This window comes from Spinacia oleracea, chromosome 2 (genome assembly GCF_020520425.1).
Source record: "Spinacia oleracea cultivar Varoflay chromosome 2, BTI_SOV_V1, whole genome shotgun sequence".
Taxonomy (NCBI): domain Eukaryota; kingdom Viridiplantae; phylum Streptophyta; class Magnoliopsida; order Caryophyllales; family Amaranthaceae; genus Spinacia; species Spinacia oleracea.
This window is the reverse complement of record NC_079488.1, coordinates 113,783,481-113,798,647: the sequence shown is the minus strand read 5'-3', so window position 1 is coordinate 113,798,647 and position 15,167 is coordinate 113,783,481. Positions and strand designations below refer to the sequence as shown.

Here is a 15,167-nt window from a genome sequence, read left to right as displayed (position 1 = left end):
ATATTCATCAGATGCTCAATGTATGAGTGTTTATTAGGGTGTACAATGAGCATTGTATATCGGGATATATAATCCAAGTTGCGTGTTGCCTGTTGTAGCCAAATATCACCGACCGGCTACCGCTATGCATATTTGGACTTTGTCAATTGCAGCAGAGCCGCGCCATCAATACCACCAAATCACTGCCCTTGTTTGAGGTGTTGTTTGGGGCTTTTTGCACCAAAAAAAGAACCAATTGTCTTTGAGAAGGGTAGATATGAAGAAGAAAAAAAGTGGTGTGTAAAAAAATAAGGTATATATATAAGCAAGAGGTGATTTCGCCACATTTCTTAAGAGCACATTAAAATGTGATCTACTTATATAGTGATGTGTCAAATCAGTTCCCAGGAAAAAAAATATATAAATGACACGTCGGAAAGTACAGAAATAAAATGCATTTTTGCTAAAATGTATACTTCATTTTGATGTAATTGAAACTAGCTAGCAAAGCTATTCACCTTTTGTTTCTTTTATCATTTTATGGAAATACAATACAACATGTTTATTAGAAATGGACCTTTACTATTCACAAGATGACTATTCATAATCATAACTTGTAATGTAGCAAGAAATTTAAACACAAATTAATCTTATTACATACTACCTCCGTTTCAGAAAGTTCTTTACAGTTACTATTTGCACGGACTCCAATGCAATATTTAACTCCTAATATATCCAATTTCGTATATGGAAAAATTAAAAAAAGTTGATATTATAAAAATACATACCGAGACCAATCTAACAAGATCTTACATGTAACGTTTTGATGTATATAATAGTGAGAATTTACGGTCAAAGTTTTCATATTTTGGACAAGTGTAAAGAACTTTCAGAAACGGAGGAAGTATATATATATATATATATATATATATATATATATATATATATATATATATATATATATATATATATATATATATATATATATATATATCCCTTACAAATATTTATTTGCAACAAGGCAAAGTGGATTTTTCTTATGCATAACAACACCAAGTTGCACATCGGTGTCAATATCTTCCCCTTTTAAACCATTAGGCAACCCCCAATCAAAATGGTATAAGAAATTGGCAAGAACAAGCTCCAAACTAGCAACACCAAGTTGTAATCCAGGACATATCCTTCTTCCAGCCCCGAAAGGAATAAGCTCAAAATCTTGCCCTAAGAAATTAACCGAACTTTCCAAAAACCTCTCGGGTATGAATAAATCCGGATCCTTCCAAGTTTCAGGATCTCTACTAATAGCCCATAAGTTGACGTATACTATAGTTGTTGATTGAATATCATATCCTTCTATTGTTGTATTTTGTAGTGTTTCCCTTGGTACTAGTAATGGAGTTGCTGGATGTAATCTAAATGTTTCTTTCACAACTGCATTGAAGTATTTTAGATCTAAGAGATCGGATTCTTCTATATAACCTTTGCCCCGAACTGTATTTCTGATCTCTTCTTGTACTTTCTCCATTGCATTAGGGTTTTTTATTAACTCGGTCATTGCCCAAACTACCATAGCTGTACTTGTATCTGTTCCTGCTATTATGATATCCTGAAAAATAATATTTGTATTAGTTGTTTTTTAGAGCAAAAGCAACACTATTTCAAAATCAAGAGTATGTCTTCTATGTATGAGACAGTCTTATGCATAAGACCGTTGATATCAGCATACAAAATAAAAATACTTCGTATACGATAGGAGTAAACAAAAATGTAACTATTAGAATAAAAAAAAATTGTTTCACTACAAAAAAGTGTACCATTAACGACGGGAAATCCAGTCGCTAAAGGCCAACAATTGTTGATTAATGACGGGATTTATTGTCGCCAACCCGTCATAAAAGGGGGTCGTCGTTAATGGAAAATCCCGTCGTTAACCCGTCGTAAAAGACATTTGCGACGGTTTTTCCCGTCTTTGTTTGATTGTTAGGCCCATAGCAAAAGGCTTTTACGACGGATTTTTGACCCGTCGTAAATCTATAGAACATACCTATTTGACATCAATGCGTAGCTATTTGATAAAAATAACAACTATTTGGTACTAAGTAGCAACAAAACATCTCTGTCTATTACCTTCACTTTTTTCTATATATCTACCTATCATCTTAATTGAACAAAATACCAAACAATACCAAACATAAATTAAATGAAAAGATGAAGAAATTATCATTAATTAGCAACAAAACGTCTCTCTCTATTACCTTCAGCTTTTCCTATATATTATCTCTATTATCTTAATTAAACAAAATACCAAACATAAATTAAATGAAAAGATGAAGACGTTATCATTAGCAACAAAACGTCTCTCTCTATTAATTACCTACAACTTTTCCTATCTCTCTTTCATCTTAATAAAACAAACTAGTTAGTTTTTAACCCTTGTAATGCACGATTTTCTTAATTTAAAATTTTGTTTATATTGTTTATTTAGTCTACATAGTATAGGAAATGATACAAAAAAATTTAAACAATAGAAGATGATGCATTTGGAGTGTGATGAATTTTAATTCGGAATATGAAACAAATTATCGAATTAATAGTTTGAGAAAAAAAAACATTAAGGAGAATATGAGAAAAGGGTAGGTCATGAGGGAAATAAAAAATAGATTTAAAAAATAAAAGAAAATTAAAAAAAATAAACAAAATAATGCGATGACAGGTGACATCATTGTGTTCAAAACTTTATGTTTTAAAATATCAGTGTAGACATTACTACCTCCGTTTCTTAAAGTTCTTTAAGCTTTGGAATATGTGTCCAAAGTAAGAAAAATTTGATCGTAAATTCTCACTATTATATAAATCAAAATGTTACACGTAAGATCTTGTTCGATTGGTCTCGCTATGTATTTTCATAATATCAACTTTTTACAATTTTTTCACATACGAAATTAGATATATTAGTAGTTAAATATTGCATTGAAGTTCGTGCAAATAGTAACTATAAAGAATTTTCAGACACGGTGGTAATACAAATCAATACCAAACATGAAATATGCAAATGAAGAAATTACCATTAACATTGCCTTAATGTGGTCCATTGTAAGCTCAAATGAAAAGGAACGTTGTTTCTTAAGATGAAGAAGGATGTCAACCATGTCTTCTTGTTCGGATTTAGGCCTCTTTATGTCAAGATGTTCATCAATAATTTCTTCATAAAACTCTTCCAATTTCTTGAACGTCTTTTCTAGTTTGGAATACTTTCCATTTAGCTTATCAATCCATCCTATATAAGGGAAGTAATCCCTAAAGAAGAAGCCTGCGAACATGGCTTGAGCTTCTATTAGAAGGTCGTGAAATCTACTCCTTGACCCTTTTTCACCCTCGTACCTTTATATAATAGAGATATCAAGATCAAAGTCAGTTAAGTAAAATATAATTTCCGATTTGTTTCTTTATGTTTTTCCCATTTCAAATTTCAATTTGAGAAAGATAGAAACCCTGACTAATAATAGAGATATTGTTTCTTAAATGTATGCATTGAAAACTGCGCAAAAAGACAAATGAGAGTATGAGACAAACAAAAAAGCATGAAGGAATTACTGCGGCGTATAATATTTGTACTCTATATTTACTAAAACACTAGCTAATTAGTCCCCAGTTACTTTTCATTTTAGACAGTGATTATTTAGGAGTAATCCTCATGTAGAGGGGATTCTAGTGTACTATTATTCTTACCTTTTCAATTAGGTTTATAGGGTGTTTCTACTGAATTACTAATTAATCACATTTTCACTTAATTGAATTTATCTGGATTTAACTGAACTCGAATTCATTTAACATTGAAATACTCCATAAGTTTTAATGATTAAATTTAATTGAAAATGTTATAGTTTCCGTCAAGTGGTTGTGACTTTCAACATTTTTTGTAAATGAAAGATGGTAATTTTCAAAATAAAATGAAACTATATATAAGGTGGTAAGTTTTGAATATTGGGTTAATTTTATTTTATTTTGACATCGGCTAAAACTTACAGGAAACGGGAAAAGAACAAAATAAAAACCAATCTAATTTGGCTCCAAATGATCTTGCGCCACACGAATTCCCAGTTTAATTGCTGCTTGGGTTATAAAAGATGGTAAAAATCAAAATTTTCATATTAATATAAACAGATGAATGAATTGATCGAACATGTTTTAGTTTTATGAATTGATCGAACATGTTTAATTTACATGCGCGCAACTGGTTGGTCGTTGTGCATGGTATAACCAAGACTATTTTATTTTCACTGGACTAATGAATTAGTTAACATATATTAATACGTATGTACGTACCTCTTCCCAAAAGCGATCCTGCATATACTTGAACTAGCATAATTCACCAACAATTCACTCAAATTAACAACTTTATTCTCAGAAGAAATACATGAAATCCTTTGAATAATCCTTGATACTTCTTCTTCTCGAATCGGGGCAAAAGATTGCACTCTCTTAGAACTTAATAAATGAACAACAAATATCTTCTTAATCTCTCTATAATATTCACCATATGACGAAAAAACAACGTCTAAACCATTGTAACTTAACCTTTTCCCACCCGATAACATTAACCTGTTACAGAAGTTCTTATCTTGTGTGTGCAAGACCTCTTTGGCCGTCTTAGCCGATTGAACCACAACTATCGATCGATTCCCTAGTCGAAAACTAAAAATAGGGCCATAGATTTTTGATAGATTGGTGAAATATAGATGAGGATTTAGAGAGTCAAATTGGTGAAGGTTTCCAATTATAGGAAGTCCTTCAGGTCCCGGCGGAGGGCGAAATGGGCCGGGTTTTCGGGTTTTTAGGTAAAGAAAAATGAGAGAAATTGATGCAATGAAGAGGATGAAGAGTAGCATTTTTGTCTTGTTTAATTTTATTTCTCTAATTTGTTGTTTGGTCATGCATTTGTCTTGTAAGTATCTAACTTTAGGGTTTTATAGATGAATAGTAAGCCCTAAATTGTAATTTGGATCACATATTATTGTATGTCTAGTTGTCACGTAATCTAGAATTCTAATTTATTTTTTAGTGGTATAAGCTATTCATTATTGTTTTGGAGTCTGCTAGATTCATGCATATTATATACACCAGAAATTTAAACCACACTTCAATTACTATTATTTTAATTATCAATAAGTAAAAGTTATAGAAAATTCATATTTATAAAACATTAACATACAATGAGACTAGTCGAAGAAGATTCACGCCACTTGACTCTGTCAAAAATCAAAACAATGGGTGGATAAAAAAAATGTGGATAAAATAAATAAAATTAGTGTGTAATTAAAAAGGTGAGTGGGTTTAAGAAAAATGTGGATAAAATAGTTGTTAGTTACACTTGATGTACAATAAATGCAAGAGGTCTTGTATGCATTAGGTGTATAATAAATTTATTTCACATCGGGGTAATTTTACCCAATTTTTATTAACTTTTAACATGTTTTGATTAACCGTTTAAAGGGTTACTAAGAAACTTTTTAAAAAATTTCCATAAAAATTATTTTATAATGTAAAAAAATTAATCAAATCATGTAAAAGTTATCAAAAATGGTATAAAAGTTACACATGTACAATAAATTTATTGCATATATATATATATATATATATATATATATATATATATATATATATATATATATATATATATATATATATATATATATATATCGCATACGCGAATGACCTATTGGTAAAAGAGAGCGAGTGGAAATGTGTAAGTGTTTTGGGTACGTAAAATAATATGAGTAATGCTATGTATTTCATACTGGCGTATTACGTATAATAAACGGGGTATGTCAAAGAATAAAACAAACTTATTAATAACCGTTAGAAATAAATTAAAACAAAACTCGTTAAGAACTTTTAGAAACAAAGGTAGTAGTTTCGAACTTGCCAATGAAGCTTGGTGTAAACTTTCTGTTGTTTTCGTCTGGCAATTTGTTTTATCTTAATCAATTGCGTGATCTTTATTATTATTATTATTATTATTATTATTATTATTATTATTATTATTATTATTATAACGTTACAAGCTTAACAAGCTACAAAGATCAAATGAACTACAAGAAGTTGGAGGGGAGCCGAGATACAATCTGGGCCCCCACTCCTCTAGCTATGGCGAACCCGATCCTGCTGAAAATGTGGCCAGCTGCCCGCGCCCCAATGTCTTGAGTCCTGGAGTACGTCTGGACCCGCTTCAGCAAAGAAACAGCCCCCTTCTCTAATTCCCCAAAAGAAGAGAAGGAAAAAGGAAAGAAACCGTAACCCAAAGCCCTACAACGTGCCCCATACTTATCCTGCTTCCGCTGCGCTGCAACCGCCACAACCCGACCCGGAACGAAGCCTGACAACCCAGATTGCGTCATAGGGGAAGACCCAGTCAAGTCAACACACACATCTAGACCGCCATCCCATGAGTAAAGCAATATATCTGCAGGACGAAGAGCTCCATCACTCTCACTAGTCAGCCCAACATCAACCTCCTTGCGAGCAGAGATCCCCGACCGATAGCAAATATCCAAAAGGGTATCACGAACAACATTATGTCGATGTTTGATACCCACAATCCCAGCACAAGACACGGCATGATCCCCATAAATGTCCCCGTCGAAAACCCGAGAGCAAGCAGAACACGGCGTCGAATAAGAGAACAACGGAATACCCAACCGATAGCAAAGAACCGAACGATAAGTCTTACCGTTCATAGTCTGGCCTAACCCCGAGATGGGGACTGCCCGCAACCAAGCTGAGGAGTGATCCCCCTGCTGTGATTTCCATAGGGCAACAAGACGTGAAGATAAGGAGTAGGCGGATTCCGCATCAGCAGTAACCTTCGTGAAATATAAGTCTGCCAATTTCTTCATGAGTCTGGGGGCAGCGATCTCACTAGGGCTACGCATAAGGTCGGTCTCCACGGTCCTATTGAAAAGACCAAGAGCATCATCAAAGGCCGGTCCCGGACCATCAACACCTGAAAGCCGAAGAAGCGAATCCTGCAAACCAGAAGACTGCAAACGGGAAGCAAGAAAAGCATAATGCCGAACATCACCAGCTGAATAAACACCCAATCCTCCATAAGAATAAGGCAAGGTGGAAAGGCGCCATTGCCAGTCACCAAACCCAGGTCCCGAAGCAGTCACGATGCGCTCTAAAGAAGCCCGCAGAGCCACATCAAAAGATAATTGGGCCGCTTCGAAAAGATGAGGCGGACAAGTGCGCATAGCAAAGTAGAGTTTAGAAACTCCAGTACACGCACGAAGAAGCAACAACTCACACTGGGGATCATTAAGCTTGGCTACAGCATCCATCAACACAACAGTTTTCGACACACGCTGCGAAACCAACTCCTTACAAAAAGAGGAATCCGTACTGACTGGGCCACCAAGCAACTTAACACCAAGCGCAGGACGAGCAATATCCGTAGGAAAGACACCCTCTAGACGACTGCGGGGGTCCTCCGAAGGCCAGAAAACCTCCGTCTTCGCAACATTAACATGGAGACCTAAATGAGGACCCTCCTCCAAAATCAACCCCAAGACCTGTCCAACCACCAAAGTGTCACCAACGATAGTGCCATCGTCCAAGTACCACGCCTGAAGAGATAGATCAAATGAGTCTCTGATTCGACACACCAATGGATGTAGAACCAGAGAAAAAAGCAAAGGGCCGAGAGGATCCCCTTGCTGCACACCCTGACAAGACCACAAGGTATGCTCCCCATAATACAGCCGCGCTGGAGAAGAGTAGCAGAATTCAACCCAACGCGAAAGAGCAGGACAATGCAGCCGTACCTCACGCAACAAAGCCGATCGATCAACTAAATTGAACGCATTCCGAAAATCCACCAATAACATAGAGAGGCCAACATCAGCCCCACGAGCCTCAACCAACCGATTGACAGCATGGAGAATGGCCTCACCACCTGCTGGAACCCCAACTCCAAACTGAAGACCTCCAAAGTAGTTTCCTAAACGCGGACCAATCAAAGCAGCCCCGACCTTAGAAACAAGGCGCCTCCAAATAGTGCCCACGGCAATAGGCCGAATACCCCCACCAGGCTTAATAAGGGGCGTAAGAGGAGCACTAGCAATGTATCCTCCAAGCTCAGCAGGACACTTTCCAGCAAGAAAGAGATTAACTACCTGAGTGATAGCATCCACCAACTCATCAGAAACAGCTACAGCAGCACCACCAAAGCAATCCAAAAGGTGTTGAGCACGCAAGCCATCTCTACCGCACGAAGTACCACGCGGAAAGCCCTTAATCTGCTCCAAAACAACAGCGGAGGAAGCAATAAGGTGATGATCAACAGGGATATCCGGGAAGGTAGGGACCGGAACGGAAGGGTGCTTTGCTTGCAAATCTGCAAGAGTAGCATCATTGTAAGGGGCAAGACCTGAGGAAGAAAGAACCCTAACGGCAGCAGTGTAGTGACCGTCAGAAATCTTTCTCTTGCATTGCTTAATATTACGCTCCGCCAAATCATGGTCGCCGTCAACATCCAATAGAGGGGGAGACACGCTAGCCAATGTGTCTATGACAAGTTGCTCAGAACCACCAGGCACACCCCAAGAACGTATAGCAGAGGTGATACTCTCTTCCTGTTGTCGCCGCCTAACACCGGAGGAACACTCACGATTACTTCGTGGAGAAAAAGTCTTGAGGACACAAAGAGGTAACACGAGCAACTGAACCCAACAAGCGATGTCATCTGGTCTGCAAATCACCTTATCGAGCGCCCCTTTCAGAACTCGCGAAAAACCCAAACGACATTTGGGAGGGATGGATTTCACAGAACGCAGCCGCTTAGACCATAAAGTGTCTAGAAGAGCAACATCAAAAGAAAAAGGATGTTCTCGAGGCGCATCAGAAGTAGACAACTCGGAAGTAGGAGCCTGTGGTTTTTGAATACCGTAGAGAGTAAAACGAATAGTACCATCCCCAGAATCAGGTGGGTCCACAAAAACCGAACTAGAACCACTGCCATGTCGACACCTAATACGATGAGTATGCGTCTTGAAACAATCTCCACATAGCCAAATTCCCATACGACGAAAGGTCACCTCAGCCGTAGTAAAAACCTGCAAATTGGTAGTAAGGGAATGACGGGTTACATCCCGCACATCAGTGCAACAATGACGATCACGTAAGTGAGTGATCAGAGAACTCCTCACCAAACCACGCCCACCTCCATCCTGGCACCCGCTAAGACCCACAAAAGGGCAATGAAACTTCTCCACGGAAGCTGCCATATCAAAGCACTTCAACCAAAAAGTAACACCAACGTACCCACTACCAAGCACACTTACAAGGACACACAACACACCAACACCACACCAACGAACGTCGCCTGAAACTGATCGGAAACTGCCCAAGAAACACGACTGAAACCTTCTCGAAAATGACCCAAAATAACCGCGCTGAACAGCAATGAACACTCGCCGGAAAGCCACAACAACACGCCGAACAACAACAGCACTCACAACTGCACCCACGCTGCACCCACAACAACTGCACCCACAACAGCACCCACAACTGCACTCACGCTGAATGAAACACCACAACTCAACACCTGACCGGAAACACAGCCTGAACGACCCTGCAACTGACCGGAAACACCGCACCGCACCGCACCGCACCTGAACGACGCTGCACCGCCGGAAAACCCGTCGAAAAACAGAAGAACCTGATCGAATTCTGGTGCACTTGATCGGAAAATGCTACGCCTGAGAACCCTTTTTGAACCCCCTTTAAAACACCAAAGAGCCGCACTGAAAACCGCACAGGAAACCGCCTAAAAGCCGCCGGAAATCGCCTGCAAACCGGGCCAAAATTGAGCCAAAACCACAACCCGAAACTGCACCAAAACCTCTACCAAAAACACCGTGGAACCGCCCTTCAACCGCCTGAACCGCCGTGAATACCCGACCCAACGAATAGCTGCCGGAAAATCCCTGTATTCCGCCTGAAAATGGACGTGGAACGCCCTAAACCCCCATATTACGAGCCCTAATCGCCCTTATTATTATTATTATTATTATTATTATTTTTTGACAAAGAGTTCATTCAACGAAAATTATTACAACCTAAACAACTAAACAAAAACAAAATGAAATACAACAAAAACAAAATTGCGTGATCTTTATGTGTACGGAGTGTTTCAGTTTTTTGTCATAGTTGGCAACTCCCAATCTTGTAGGGTATTGACATATTGTTCTAAGTATGGAAAAAGACCCATCCCCATAAGATGATTGTTTTGCACTTATATTTCTCTTAACCTTACGTTGGATTAAAATAAATTTGGTATTGGAAACAAAATCCCGTTCCTTATCTCTACTCTTCTCTAGTTCGTTACGGGTCTAATTAACTCTTCGAGGGTTTCTAAACGTCAAATAGGACAGGTGAGAGGTACAGATCGAAGATCTAATTGGTTAGTTACGTTACTTAATTACATATTTATTATTTAAATGTTCACCCTCATAAAATTCTTAAAATCTAGCTATGTAGTTACCTAGCCAACATAGTTCAAGATATGGCTTACAATTTCAAAAGATACTAATAAGGTCTTAATCTAATGGTTAAAATTAAAAGTATATGTACGCTAGGTATCAGGTTCAAAATTTTCCTCATCGTATGAAATTTGTGTTGCCTTATTACTTATTCACAGCACACAAAAACAATTTCAAAAGATTCTCAAATCTAATTTGACAACAATTAATTTGGAATTTGGCACGGGAAGAAGGGGTACTAATCTCAAGTGGTCACACACTCACACATACGTATAGCCAAAGGCCTCAAATTAATGTGGCCTTCCGATGAGTACCTACACACCATATATAAGTGGCTATGGGATTTAGCATTAGTGGTGTTTAATAAATATTAGGTTGTTACTACTTACTCCCTCTGTCTCTTTTTGTTTTTTACGTTTGATGTTTTTCACGCGATTTAACGACTATTTAATATGCATTGAGATTCCTCTACTTTTTTATTTAAACAAGAAAAATTACGTTAATTTATAATGTTTTCACTTTTATCAAAAATCTGACATTGGAAAAATGAGAAATATTTAATGTCTAATGGATTTAATTGGTTAAAATAATATTTGGGCACAAATTTTGATAGAATATAAAAGGAAATGTAAATAACAAATTTTGATCATTATGTGATAATATAAAAGGAAATGTAAATAACAAAATGAAACACTCAAAATGGAATACGTAAAAAACAAAAAGAGACGGAGGGAGTACTAATCATCCGAGAAATTAACTATGCTAGGTAAATCCTTGCATATTCGAATGTCAACTAAAGGTGAATTGTACAAATTGTACTATTATAGTATGAAACTTGCTAGTAAATTTTTGAAATTAAAACAAAATTTAAATCAAGTAAAGAGATAATGCAACACCTACTTTATTTATAAGTTTGTAATTTCAAAATAATAGTCGTTTATCGTTAATTTACAACTTATTTAATTTTGAAAATGATTTTTCGCCAAAAGGCATAATGGGACTTTTTTATGCATAGCAATGCCGGGGAGCATATCAAGGTCGATATCTTCCTTCTTTAAACCAACAGGCATTTCCCAGTCAAAAGAGTACAACAAATTGGCAAGTGCGAGTTCCATGTTAGAAACACCAAGAAGCAAGGCAGGGCATATCCTTCTTCCAGCTCCAAACGGAATTAGTTCAAAGTCATATCCTTTAAAATCTATCGAGCTTCCCAAAAACCTTTCTGGCATGAATTTCTCCGATTCTTTCCAAATTTTAGGGTCTCTGCCAATAGCCCACACATTCACGTATACTAACGTTTTAGGTAGAATATCATACCCTTGTATGGTACTTTTTCGGATTGTTTCACGTACAACTAGCAAAGGAGCTACAGGGTGTAGTCTAAATGTTTCTTTTACCACTGCCTTGAAATATTCAAGCTCTTTGAGGTCGTCGTTGTTGATGTAGCCCTTGTTTCCAACGGCATTCCTGAGTTCTTCTTGTACTTTTTTCATTGAATTTGAATTCTTCATTAATTCGGTCATTGCCCAAATTACCATTGCGGAGGTTGTATCAGTTCCCCCTACAATTACATTCTAATCGACAAAAAGTAAGAATGAAGTATATATAAATCAGATCAGATTAGATTAAATCGGTTTAAAACAGAAAAAGTGAGTTTTAATCGGATCAAAATAGAAAAATAAGTTTAAATCAGATAGATTAAAATTAGAGCTGGCAAAAATTACCTAACCCACCAACCCAACCCGAACCCAACCTAATAATTAACCCGATTAATTAAATGGGTCAACCCCACTCAACCCGTTTAATTAAATGAGTTAGATCGGGTTGAAATTTTCAACCCAAAAACATCCCGTCTAACCCGTTTAAGTTAAAACAAGTATGTAATGTAGATCCGTAGAATGTTATTTGAAAGATTTTATTTCTCATTTTTCCTTCAACATTGAATAATTATTTAGCGTTTTGATTCATGTCAAATACATATTGAATTATTAGTTTTTGCTATGAGATATGCCATAAAAAATCACCTCGTAATTCTATTGTCAAATCAATTTACATTTAAAAGTGAGAAGAAAAAAAATTAAACAGGTAAACTTCATGTCAACCCGTTTATAGTTGGGTTGTGTTGGGTTGAAAATCTCAACCCGTTTAATTAAACAGGTCGGGCTGGATTGGAAAAATCTAAACCGTTTATAAATGAGTCGACCTGATTTCGACCCAATTACCCAACTCATTACCAACTCTAATTAAAATACTCCGTAAGATAATTAAGGTGGACTGAAAAAATAATCTATTTTTTAATGATTATATGAAATACATGAAAAGTATGTTAATTAAATATGATACCATTAACCTCTTGGAAAAGAAGAGAATGATGGAGTTATTGATTTACCTACCATTAACATTCCTTTGATGTGATCCAAGGTGATATCAAAAGAGCGCTCTTTCTTGAGGTGTAGTAGAACATCAATAAAATCCTCTTCGTCAGATTTTGGCTTGTTAGGGTCAAGATGGTAATTTATGATCTCTTCATAAAACGCATCCAAAATTTTAAATGTTTTATCAAGTCTAGAAAATTGTCCATTTAATTTATCAAGCCATCCAATTGAAGGGAAATAATCACTAAAGAAAAAGCTTGTGAACAAGGCTTGAGCTTCATTTAGGAGGCTATGAAATCTGCTCCTTGATCCTTCCTCATCTTCATACCTTAAATAAAATAGAAGCATTTTTGTTATCTATTGTTGTAAGAGAAACGCTAGATCAGTAGCGAATCTATAAAGTATAGGTAATTGGGTCACCACTTAAAAAAATAATGAAAAGTAACTGAAATTTAGTATTTTTCTTTTAAAAAAAATGAAACACTAACTAGAATGAGGTAATTTTTTTTGGCAAGCAGGGTCACGTGACCTCACTTAAACCCCTTCTTGCTGCCACGTCAGACCATACTCAATTCTCTGTTGATGAGGTAGAAGGTTTGTGTCTGTGACATAGTATGTGGTTTGAAAGAAAGTATACTAATTATCGTGGTATAAACATCGTACGTAGCTAGTATAAACTATTGAATAGTTAAATTAGTGTACCAACCACCCCTCACCGTATTACTGGTCTTGATTAATCAATAATTAGAGGGTAACTTTGTTAATTGTTACGAAGTGCCTTTTAGTTGTGTTTGACTAGTTGATATGTTCGAGTATGTGGTAATAGTGACTAAATAATAACTACCTTATTGGATAAAATATCCAAAAATGGAGTATCTCATATGTTCGAGTATATGGTCATTTACTCATTTGCATAAGATCTCATGTCAACATTAAAAAAAATAACTATTTGACTATATTGATGTATAATTACTCATAATAGAATACAACTATTTGATCAAACACAAATTCTTATTTACAAAGGGTGTACAATAAATATTGTACACCAGAGTAAAAGTTGACTCAAAATACTTAAAAGTTACATTTATATGTGTAAAAGTTATCTATTTTTTAATGATAATTTTTTTCATTTGAATAAAAATTATTTCTTCAAAATCACTAATAATGTATAAATTAATTATTTAACCCTTTAAAATGTTTATCTATCAACTTTTTATTTTTATAATACTAAAAGTTACAAAAAAATAGGTTAAAGTTACAAATAACTGCATAAAAGTTATCTTGGTGTACAATAAATTTATTGTACACCTTGTGCGCGCAAGACCTTTTGTTGATCAAATGGAGTAACTATTTGATCAAAAAGTATAACTCTATTTAGTAAGAAAATTGACTTATACATATGACTGTCTGTCTTATATACGATGTAACTCCTATGTCAAAAAAAAAAAAAAAATAATAATTATACGAGGTAACTTTTAATATAATTGACATCAAATTTGAAAGAGAGTAAGGGTGAGAGCTAGAAAGAAGTACCTCTTGCCAAAAGCAACTCTGCAGATATTAGAACTTGAAAAACTCATTAGCAATTCACTCAAGTTAACAATTTCCGAAGAAGAAGAAAGGGATGAAATCTTCTTAATCATTCTAGAAACTTCTTCTTGGCGAATAGGAGCCATGGAATCCACTCTCTTAGAATTAAATAGATGAACAACACTTATCTTCTTGGCTTCTCTAAAATACTCACCGTATGGTGCAAAAGCTATGTCTAAACCATTATAACTTAGCTTTTGGATACCAACCAAAGGCGGTCTGCTACAAAAGTTGAGGTCTTGTGTTTGAAGGACCTCTTTCGCGAGCTTGGCTGATTGAACCACAACAACGGGTATGGATCCTAACCGTATGCTCAAGATCGGCCCGTGGGTCTTGGCTAGATTGGCGAAGTATACGTGGGGGTTCGAGGTGTCGAATTGGTGTAGGTTTCCGATGATGGGGATCCCTTTAGGTCCGGGTGGAGGATGAAAGGGCTCATTCTTTTTAGGGTTTAGGAGGAGGAAAGATATTACTACAAAAGAGAGTATAGCAAGGAATGGAATTATTATGAGCAACATGCCTAGTGGCTAAGTAGCAAAGGATTTTCAATTTGCAAATATGATTGTTCATTCATGTATATAAGTATATTTATATAATAGGTAGGATCGGGCTGGGTTGGGCTGAAATTATAAGGTCAGGAACTCGGGATGATCCCTGGCTATATTCATAGTTGAAGAGATAA

At 36.1% G+C, this 15,167-nt stretch overlaps 2 protein-coding genes across 2 annotated transcripts; both read right to left on the bottom strand.

The window, feature by feature from the left end:
* Window positions 1-976: 976 nt before the first annotated feature.
* LOC110787575 (cytochrome P450 83B1) lies at window positions 977-4,937 on the bottom strand. Its single transcript, XM_021992491.2, has 3 exons — window positions 4,306-4,937; window positions 3,045-3,360; window positions 977-1,585 (listed from the first exon to the last, which is right to left on the bottom strand). Exons 1-3 carry the CDS (start codon window positions 4,911-4,913, stop codon window positions 977-979), a joined length of 1,533 nt encoding a protein of 510 aa, XP_021848183.2. The 5' UTR covers window positions 4,914-4,937.
* Window positions 4,938-11,405: 6,468 nt separating this feature from the next.
* Window positions 11,406-15,167, bottom strand: LOC110790645 (6,7,8-trihydroxycoumarin synthase). Its single transcript, XM_021995443.2, has 3 exons — window positions 14,429-15,167; window positions 12,914-13,223; window positions 11,406-12,094 (listed from the first exon to the last, which is right to left on the bottom strand). The coding sequence occupies exons 1-3, from the start codon at window positions 15,001-15,003 to the stop codon at window positions 11,480-11,482; spliced, it is 1,500 nt and encodes a 499-aa protein (XP_021851135.2). The 5' UTR covers window positions 15,004-15,167; the 3' UTR covers window positions 11,406-11,479.

Coding starts and splice junctions, on each gene's coding strand:
- LOC110790645 (XM_021995443.2), bottom strand. CDS start 15,003: ATGTTGCTCATAATAATTCCATTCCTTGCTATACTCTCTTTTGTAGTA. Junction 13,224..14,428: donor AGAGTTGCTTTTGGCAAGAG/GTACTTCTTTCT, acceptor ATTTTATTTAAG/GTATGAAGATGAGGAAGGAT. Junction 12,095..12,913: donor ACATCAAAGGAATGTTAATG/GTAGGTAAATCA, acceptor TTTGTCGATTAG/AATGTAATTGTAGGGGGAAC.
- LOC110787575 (XM_021992491.2), bottom strand. CDS start 4,913: ATGACCAAACAACAAATTAGAGAAATAAAATTAAACAAGACAAAAATG. Junction 3,361..4,305: donor AGGATCGCTTTTGGGAAGAG/GTACGTACATAC, acceptor TATTATATAAAG/GTACGAGGGTGAAAAAGGGT. Junction 1,586..3,044: donor ACATTAAGGCAATGTTAATG/GTAATTTCTTCA, acceptor ATTATTTTTCAG/GATATCATAATAGCAGGAAC.